Source organism: Trichechus manatus, unplaced genomic scaffold (genome assembly GCF_000243295.1).
Source record: "Trichechus manatus latirostris isolate Lorelei unplaced genomic scaffold, TriManLat1.0 scaffold00063, whole genome shotgun sequence".
NCBI lineage: Eukaryota > Metazoa > Chordata > Mammalia > Sirenia > Trichechidae > Trichechus > Trichechus manatus.
Window position 1 is genome coordinate 6806642 of NW_004443999.1, and position 10643 is coordinate 6817284.

The following is a 10643-nucleotide window of genomic DNA, read 5'->3' on the forward strand; positions in this document are numbered from 1 at the left end:
ATTCCCCCAAATGGCATTATACTGCATTATTTAATTGAATCACAATTTACAGTCTTACATATCTTTCAAACACTGAATTTTTAAAGTACTCAGGGAAACAAGAAAATTAAATTTACCAATGCTTTCTAGATTACAGTTTAAGATAACTAAAAATAATAAAGACCAGATGTTTTGTTTTGCCAGCCTTTTGTGAAAGTTCTTGTAAACATATACGTTTGGTTAACTCGTTTTCAACCTTAAATCATGTCCTCTATATATCTACACTGCATATTTTGGTAACTAAAACAATATATACTTGATTAAAGATGATAATTCCTACTGACTCGTGAATTCATAGTATCGTGCTTTTCCCAATCTTCTGGTTTCAACACTTAGTAAAGAAAATGACTGACTCAAATTTGTAAAGCTTACCCAGAAATTAAAATTATGATATGAGAAAGAATTTGTGGTCTCATTAACAGTTTCAGGTAAGAGTAGTTGAATCTCACTATGCCTGCTTATTTCTTGTAATTGGCAAGCTGAGTAATTCTTGTACCTGATACCTGAATGTCTTTTAATAAACATATGAGTTAATACTCATTTGTACATGGTCAACTGTTCCAAGTCCATTTATTCCAATTACTTGCATTTTAAATACAGATTACAGTATTAAATTTTAAAAACTAATTTTTTTTGAGAACTGACAACTCTACATGTATGCACTTGTAAGCATATGCCCCATTAGTGGTCCCAGACAGTTAGGCTCCTCTAAAGGGAGAAACTGGTTTTCAATCCATATGATGCCAGACAATGAACTCTCTTCTGAAATTGGAAGCTGACCAATTTTCAATTAAATGGAAAGAGAATATACTATTTAGAAAGACAAAAATTAAACTTGGCAAAGGAAGTGACTTTTATTTACAAGTGCATGTATCAAGATTACAATAGAAACACTAGTGAAACCACCTGAACAAAGCAATGATTTATTGGTAATGGCAATAAATGAAACAATGACAGTCTCTGGCGAGAATCAAGCAATTATCCAGGAGCTGTAGATGTGACTGCAATATGGTCTTCCAGAGTCTTTTGTACCTTAGTGACTTTCTCCTTTTTTGCCAACTACCTAGAAAAGCAAAAATAACTTTTTATGTACATTATATTGACTTATAAATATAGATTATTTTCAAAAATACCAACATGGTAATTACTTTTAAAACTTGGTATAATTTTTATCCCTAAATCTTTTTTTGGCATGCAGTGTACTCTCATTGTTGAAGCAAACTGTGACCCTCCCTCCCCTCCAAGCCTCAAGGAATTAAAAATAAAACACATGCAGGCTATTTTTGGTTTCCCACACTGTTTTAAGAAAAAAGTAATACAATTTTTCAAAACAAGGTTGACGGTTTAGAAAAGTTAATTAAAAAGATACTGCTATATGAGTGAAACATATTTGGCATACTATATTTAGGCAATTAGAAATCAGATGTCAATCACAAAATAATCTGGAATTAAAAGAGTATGCTAAACTCATGTCTTCAGGCCCAAGATGACAGGTTTCTAGACTTTCTCCTCAGTATGCAGATATGCAATAAAACAGATTAAAGATGACTAATTTTCCCTCATTTCTTATTTTTAAAAATCCTGGTTGGTACAAATGTAGTACTATAAAAATGTAGAGAATAAACCTTGATCCTAGTAATGATTCTAGAAAACTTCTATATTTGAGGGTTCTAAAATATTTCCTAAAAAAATTAAAACTGCTATAAATGTCACGGCACAAAAATACATAAAGAATAATCCTGGTTTTTACCAACAATTCTAGAAAATAAACTCTGTGGGAGGGTTCTAAAACTATGTTCTAATTAAATAATCTACTTCAAACCTAGAGTTATCATTAGATAACATATTCTGGTAGCAGAAATGCCTCTAAAGAAATCCACTTCAAAGATACTATTGAGTATCTATTTATATACAAAAAGATTTCTATCTACATTTGTAAATGTAGTTTTCATATTTTAAACAGATTCTGTTCCAAATGGTAGTGTTTGTACCAAGCAAAACTCATAAAGGTCACCAGAGTATGTCTGGTCTAAAAAAGAACACAGCTGGGTCACTGTCATTCAATGAGAGATTATCAAAACCTTTTCCACCGAATTCCCAATTGCACAGTGCTAGAAATGCTTCTTCCCCCACTTTAAGGAAAACCATGTTTATTGCTTTAAAGAACTCCTCTCTAGTGCAAGGAAATCATGTTAGAAAGCCCAACAAGTCAGAAGGATGCTAGAGGTAGTCTCATAAAAGGGGAATGTGGATATGAGTAAGAAACTCAGGTTTTAAGAGATTTAAAAGAAGGAAGGTAGCACCCTTTGTATCAGAAAACAGTATTGATCATTATCTTGAGAACACACAAAACATGGAGCTATTAGATTAAGCAAAAGAAAACCAAAACAACTAATATTAAAAATTAAAATTTTAGCAGATGTGATACAGAAGATACAAATCTGCATACTATTTCACAGGCTGATAACTCTCAACTTGCCGATGTGTACTCTCTGTAAAAAAGAAGAAATTCAGCATTCCAAAATGGATTTTTTCACCCCAAATATAAAGTTCTTTTATTTATTCTTAAGTCTGTATATTACACTACAGACAAATAAAATTCTAGGTACATCAAAATTAGGTGTCAAAGATATTTATTCAGGAAAGTCCATTGACTTCTATGCCAATATTTTACATCCACCTAACATTCAGTCCACAAGTCCTTCAACTGGCCTTAAGCGCACCAGGTAAGCAAAAGCAGAGGATATGACCACACCAATTATCAAAAGACTTTTGGGCTAACATCCCAATGAGAAAAGAAAACCAAACCCCTCAGCTACAGCCTAATCAACATATTGTACTGCCACCGCCACTGAGTTGATTCCGACACATAGCGACCCCATAGGGTTTCCGAGGCTTTAAATCTCTTCGGAAGCAGACTGCCACATCTTCCCCCCCCCAGAGTCACTGGTGGTTTTGAACTGCTGACCTCTCAGTTAGCAGTTGATTGCTTTAACCACTGTGCCACCAGGGCTTCTATGTTATACTTCTACTAGTATAAAAATAGATAAAATTGTTGATATTTAATTTCCAAAATGAATTCTATAGATCTTAAAAAATAAATTTAGTTTAGAACTTATTAAAACATTTATCCAACAACTTGTTAAATATGAAAACTGTTTACAATAATGTACGTTTTATTGTAATATTAACTTCTCAAATGTAGTACAAAATAAGAAACAGTAGAAAGGCAAAAAAACCAAAAAACAAAAAGCTGGGTGAGCAACATGGGATGGTGATGAAATTAAAGCACCTAGTTGCAAGCCCAAAACAAAAACAAAAGGCCAACTGAGAAACATGACTGGGATGGGATTTGAAGAAAGAGCTGGTTGAGGCAATATAGGTAACAAGAAGGCTGATCCAGATGATAGAAGCTGTAGAAATCTTGCACCAACAATGGCGAGGACATGGGAAGGGTGAGAGCAGACAGGTGCTAGATGAGCAGAGAAGCAAGGAGGGGAGTAGAGTGAGACAAGGTCAATCTTTATATTCATTTTAAAAAGTCTTCTGTTTTTAGTTCATTTGAGTTGGATTAAAAAAGCTGAAAAATAAACAGACAGAAACGTTACAAAAAGAGCTGATACAGTGAATGGCCAGTTTAGAAACGTCTATTTTTATTATAGTGATAAAAAAGAAAAAAATCTGCTCTGCTTTTTACATGCACTTCATTCCCTAAGAAGCAGAAGCCCCTACAATTTTGCTCATTTTTAGACACACATATTTTAATACTTCTGTAGTAAAATAAAGCAATCCATGTAAACAGCATACTGCAGCAAAGAAAACATCTACTTCCAATTAAAATGGCAAGCTTTTCATGCTGCAACACAAAGAACTCATTCACAACAACAAATAACCTAAGTGTGTATTATAATCTGTGCATGATGCCTACAAGAAGAGCCAAAAAGAGACAAGTGGAAGAATTCTTCTAGTCTACCAATTCTTAAAAGTACCTTATAAAGTTGCAATGGCATGCAAGGTGGTCTAAGATTTCTATCCACATCCAAGATTCATCAGTATTACCTTAGCTTCTGTCATCTCAGTGACATAAGGAGAAGGCCAATGACATTCTGAAAGCTAAAATTATCTAGAAACAACTCACGAGAAAAATGTAAACTGAAAATGCTAAACATTTAATCTATTTTACTCCTTCATGAAACCATTTTATACAGCTCTCTTCACTACACAAAGGTATCAAAACCTTCCTCCCTGTGCTGATAGAATGTATACCAAAGCTGTTCTGAAATTTTAAATTCTAATTAATATGTGTAATCCCTTTTAAATTCAGGATACAAAAAGTAAAGGGAAGAAGTGCTATACTCCACTTGTCCTTGAATAAGTCCTGTATCCTTCCATGTTCCTGTTCATGTTCCTACTTTTCTATTCTACCTGGCGTGTCCATCACTACCTATTTTTCTAACTGAATTCTATGTTCAAAGCTAAGTTCAAGGCCCTCTTCTTCCACAAAGTATTCTCATAATTTTCCAGCCCACTGTTGGGAAGAAGGAAGATTACAGGACTGGGATATTATGAGACTATTCTGTAGAGGAACAGGGCCTTAATTTAGTTTTAATTAATTTTAACTTTCCATATGTTTGTGCATTATTCTTCAAGAATGTAAGCTCACTATAGAAAGATAATGAAATCATGAAAGATCATGATAAGTATATCTTGTACCTAGCATAATACTACAGAGATAAGTACCATACCATAACCTGTTATTTCCTTCACTAGAAACCAAACTCATTTGTAAACGGACCTAACTGGCCAATTTCAGTTAAACTTACTTTAACTGTGAATTTTTTATTGCATTTTACCTACATTGAAGTTGCTGACTTAGTATAAATATAAAAACAATGAGATCTTAGCTTACTTTTGAGGAATAACCCTGCAAGACAATGAATGACTACAAGTAGAAGAAATCTCATTCAGAAACCCTTAAAAGGAAATGTAATACCACTATACATAAAAAAATCATTTAACCAATTCAAATTTATCACACATTAAAAGCAAGAGACCAAGAAGCCCAGAACACCAAGAAGGAGGTCCATTTACAGCATTAAAATTGTTCTTGCAGTAGTTTCAAAGTGTGATTCAGACCCCTCTCAGGAAGTCTGTGAGGTCAAAACTGTTTTCATAATAACGCTAAATCATTCTTTGTCTTTAAACTCTCACTCTCTTACAAGTATACAGCAGATTCCAGAGGCTATGTGACATGTGGTATCATAACTACGTGAATACAGAAGCAGATATGACAAAGAGAGAATTCTATTAAGCTAGACATTAAAGAAATATGTAAAACTGTAAAACAATGCTCCTCGCTAAACTGGTTTTTGTTTTGGAAAATAGTTTTAAAGCATTATTTATATGTTAACATGCAATGGGTTTACTATTATTATTTGTAAATAAATATTTTAAAATTTTTTTCAGTTTTAATTTCTAATATGGTAAATATTAGATAGACACAGCCCACATAAACATATTTAATAGTGTAAGTCTTGATACCAAAAAGTTTGAGAACTATGGCTCTAGTAATTTAAGTAAGGTAATAAGCTAGTATTAGTTAAATGAACACATGGCTAACTTACAAAACAAACACAAATGCAACACCTTGCTATCCTAAAGACAGCTCAAAAAAGGTAGTTTGGCAGTCAAAAAAGAGAAAGACTAGGTTTGAAAAGGTGGGAGAAGAATGTTAAAAGCAAAGACAGAAACAGATTCTTGCATGTAAAATTAGAAAAACTTTAAGCAAACGGCAGGCTGATAAGAGAGAGGAAGGACATGCTTACTTATAGAAAAAATAGAAATCAAACATCAGCGGCATAAACTGGGGTGAGGAGCAGGAAACTACAACAAATTTACGGCATGGGCAAATAGTAGGACTTACGAAAGAATTAAGCTGAAAACAAAACTATGCAAGGCAAAGTTAATGCCAAGTCAGTAGGCATTTAATTCAAACAGGCAAAGCAACAAAGCAGGCAGCCAAAGTCTTTGTTGTTCATACATTTTCCCAGTAATACATACTTCATATCATAAAAATGCAGATGTTTAATTTCTGCTTCTTTTCACCTGTTATTATACACGTCAAAAATCTAGACATGGCAGGTCTAAGCACATAATTATTCCTGCAGCTCCTAAAAGTTACTATGCAATGAGACAGGAAGAGTTGAAAAATGACCACTAAAATATCTATTTTCAAGGTTTTCAAGTTTTGTACAACAGCATACAATTGCCATCCTATTACAGTCATACATCACTTAACGTCCACAGCACTTTCTGCGAAATAGGACGTTATGCGATTTGGATGTTGTGCGAACACCATTTTATACACAGGCAGTCCCTGACTTACATACAATCTGTAGATGAAATAAACTCCGTAAAGCCTATTATATTTAAAATTCAAGGTACATACCAATGGTTCATAATACCAAACGGGTGCTACTTTGCTACGTGCATCAAAACATTATTATTACTACCATAGTATTATGTTGAAGATGTTTTAGTGTATCTGGAAGTGTTTCTTCAATGTTTTTTATATTTTTTAATATACTATATACTAAGACAAACATTTAACTAGCTGACGTCAGGTATGATCCGAACTGTACCTTACTGTTCCAATTTACATATAAATCCAACTTTAAGACAGACTTAGGAACGGAACTTGTTCATAATCCGGGGACTGCCTATAATAGGCTTTATGAGGGTTGGTTTGTAACTTTCAGGTTGTATGTAAGTTGGACATTCCTAACCTGGGGACTGCCTGTATAGTCTTATGGGACCATGGACGTGTATATGGTCAGAGGTTGCCTGAACAGATGTTATGTGGCGCATGAATTTTTCTGTAATTGAATTAAATGAGACTTGTCGATATCACTACAAAGAATAAGAGTTCTCAAGATACTCTACAGCTCCAATGCCCATACAGGAGTCTAAAGTGTTAGTCAGGTGCCTTTTCCTCCCGGTATTGGCAGTCTTAGGGAAATTCTTCTCCTGTTACTTCAAGTTCTACAGTGCATGCCAGATATAGCCATCAGAAACATTGTGATACCAAGGTCCCCTGTGCTTCCACATGTTTAAACTATATCTAGCAACTGGTGTTCTGTACTGATCAGCTCTCCATCTCTTTTATGATCTGTGGCTGTATATTTATAAGTAACCCTAGGGAAATGTTAGCAATTAGAAGTTCCACGAACATAAGAAGGAGATTAGACCCCATTCCTAAAGATCATTATGTATGAGATTTGGAAAGTTAGCATCTCAATGTAGTAAAGCTGAGTCCATTCTCTCTAATTAAAATTATTCAAGTCATTTAAAATGTTTTCATTAGAAACAATGAAAATCAAAACCTCAGTATCAGCTAAGTCCTTAAAACCTCACTACTTTTTTCAAAATATATTTATCTTGCCCCTATTTTTCCATTAATTTCTACTACTTTCTACAGCCAAACTTATGTTTACTCTTCTTATTTAGATGCCATTAATTAGTAGACACAGAATCAGTAAGATTTATCATCTTTATTAAAGACTTCTACTTTTAGTTGAACGTAATTAGGAGAACTTGCTGAACTTTAAGCACAAGAGTTCTTACAAAATTTCATGACATAATATGATTTTGGATCTTTATGATTAAAAAAATTGTGACTAAGTATTTGAAATTATTCCTTTAAAATTGTATTTTTTACTTCCCTTAAATATCATTTACACAAACTTACTCGTTTGAAGTCGTTCATATTTGTTGCTTGGACCGGAGTACCAATAAAAGTAAAATATGAAATTCTTGTTGTTTCTTCTTCACCTTGATTGGACTGAACAAATATCTACATATTTAAAAAAAAAAAAAAGAATTTTTATATTTAAAATTACAATCCTTTTTTTTTCATGAACATGCTTTAACTTTATTTGATTTCCTTGGATTATTAATAAAAATGCTCTCCATGCTTTGTAAGAATAAATCCAAATTGTATAATATTTAGAATAGTTTTCCTACAGGACAAATAATTCCACTGTTTGCTCTGCTATTCTCACCTCCTACATAGATGGCAAGACACCCACATATACAAGTTCATGAAAATTTACTGTGATGGTATGAAGCGGGTCATAATTAAATTCTTTTATAGAAAATGCTGAAGGTGTGAGATTTCCTAGAATATTAAAAGAAATAATAATATTGGAAATCAGCACACAACTATAGCTACACTTTGCCCTCCATAGTTTAAGCTTGATAATTTACTTTCTATTAAAAATACTCCCCTCAGCTATGGGGACCACGGTCTCGGGGAACATCTAGTTCAATTGGCATATTATAGTTTATAAAGAAAACGTTCTATATTCTACTTTGATGAGTAGCGTCTGGGATCTTAAAAGGCTGTGAGCAGCCATCTAGATACTCCACTGGTCTCACCCCTTTGGAAGTAAGGGAGAATGAAGAAAACTAAAACTACAAAGGAAATGTTAGTCCAAAGGACTAATGGACCACAGCTACCATAGCCTCCACCAGACTGAGTCCAGTACAACTAGATGGTGCCTGGCTACCACCAACTGCCCTGACAGGGATCACAAGAGAGAGTCCTGGACAGAGCTGGAGAAAAATGTGGAACAAAATTCTAACTCACAAAAAAAAGTTCAGACTTACTGGCCTGACAGAGACTGGAGAAACCCCAAGAGTATGGCTCCCGGACACCCTTTTAGCTCAGTAATGAAGTCACTCCTGAGATTTACCCTTCAGCCAAAGATAAGCCAGGTCCACAAAACAAAATGAGACTGAAGGGGCACATCAGCCTAGGGGCAAGGACTAGAAGGCAGGAGAGGACAGGAAAGCTGGTAATAGGGAACCCCAGGGTGAGAAGGGAGAGTGTTGACATGTCATGGGGTTGTTAACCAATCTCATAAATCAATATGTGTACTGTTTAATGAGAAGCTAGTTTGTTCTGTAAACCTTCATCTAAAGTACAACTAAAAAAAAAAAAAAAAAAACACAACTCCCCTCAGCATGTTAAGTGATAGCTTTACTCATAGATCGTTTTTCAAGGTTTACCCCATTTTTCAAAACACAACACTCCAGATGCTGTCTACTTAACAATGTTGCTCCCTTGATTTGGGTTTCACGCTTCTTTCATTCTGAGATAGCATTCACCAGTTGGTTTTCGGTGGTTTTTTAAAGCAACCACAGATTGATCTCAAACTATCGTCAATGAAAAACTCCACGTCTATACATAATAAATGGAGTAGTAAAGCACATCTCCTCTTGTTTATTTGTATATACATTTGCTCTTAACCCTCAGCACAATAGTTTATAATTAATGCTTTTAAAATTCATCTACTTGCTTTGACTAGGACCTCTGATCAAAGCTGTCATTTTGAATCCTCCTTTTTTACTCTGCCTTCCAGTTTTATACCTCCAAAAGAAGGGATAAGCATACTTTGTGTGTCTCGATTCAAAAGTCTCTGACCAAAATTTTGATTAAGATAGGACATAATCTATAAAGACTTGAGCCTATCAAGGGAAAACTATATTCAGTTATTCTTAATAAGGGAGATTATATTAGGACCTCTGGGCAAAAGGGCTTTTCCAATAAACAAATGCCATTCTCTCCAATACCGAGTAAAACAAAATGTCATTATGGGGGATATGTGACAAATATGAATTTAGTAAAGTCAAGAAAATATTTGATACTCAGAGCCCTAGTTTAACATAACCATTTCTTCAATTTCACTGGGTAAAATGCTGCAAATACTAAAACTCAACTTATTATTCATCTTACTACTAACTGTATTTCATGAAAGTTCACTGAAAGCCTCCCTAGAAATAAACACATACTACAGCAATCTTCTAATTTATAAAAATATAATCATTCCAATAAAACAAAGAAATCATATTAGTTTGGCATGACTTATTTTTAGTGACTGTGCTGGTTCCTACTCCTTTTTCTAGCTATTCTGCTATTCTATTCTAAGCCCCTTGCTACCTCCTCTAGAGGATTGGGGGGCAGGGGTATGTGCTGGGTTTCAATATTAAAATTATCAAAAGCAATTAATAACTGCTAAACAGTAGCTGACTTTTATGAACTAGCATTTTATAACATTAAAACATATCACTTAAAGAAATTCCTTATCAGCCACTATGCAATATTCAGATATATTCTGAATTATTTTAGAAAATGTAAACTGTATAACCACTACATTAAGTATTAACAATGCTGTGTTCTAGAAAAGTAAATGCTGTTGTTGTTGCTGGCTACTGTCAAGTTGATTCTGACTCATGGTGACCCCATGTGTGCAAAGTAGAGCTGCTCCACAGGGTTTTCAAGGCTGCGACCTTTCAGAAGCAGACTGCCAGGCCTGTCTTATGGGGCAACTCTGGGTGGGTCTGAACTGCCAACCTTTTGGCTACTAGTCCAGCACTTAATTGTCTGCACCACCCAGGAACTCCTTAGAAAAGTAAATAACCTGTTGCCGTTGAGTCAATTCTGACTCACAGCAACCCTATAGGACAGAGTAGAACTGCCCCATAGGGTTGCCAAGGAGTGGCTGGTGGATTCGAACTGCCAACCTTTTGGTTAGCAGCTGAGC

General features: G+C 34.5%; 1 protein-coding gene across 3 annotated transcripts in view; it reads right to left on the reverse strand.

The window, feature by feature from the left end:
• Nucleotides 1-868: 868 nt before the first annotated feature.
• Nucleotides 869-10643, reverse strand: part of TXNL1 (thioredoxin like 1) — a 29058-nt gene continuing 19283 nt past the window's right edge. For all 3 annotated transcript variants that reach the window (XM_004379256.3, XM_023733981.1, XM_023733982.1), the window contains 2 exons: nucleotides 7787-7891; nucleotides 869-1102 (listed from right to left, as the gene is read on the reverse strand). In XM_004379256.3, the coding sequence (XP_004379313.1) occupies nucleotides 1073-1102; nucleotides 7787-7891 (135 nt within the window). In that variant the 3' untranslated portion in view covers nucleotides 869-1072. The remainder of the gene's footprint in view (nucleotides 1103-7786; nucleotides 7892-10643) is intronic.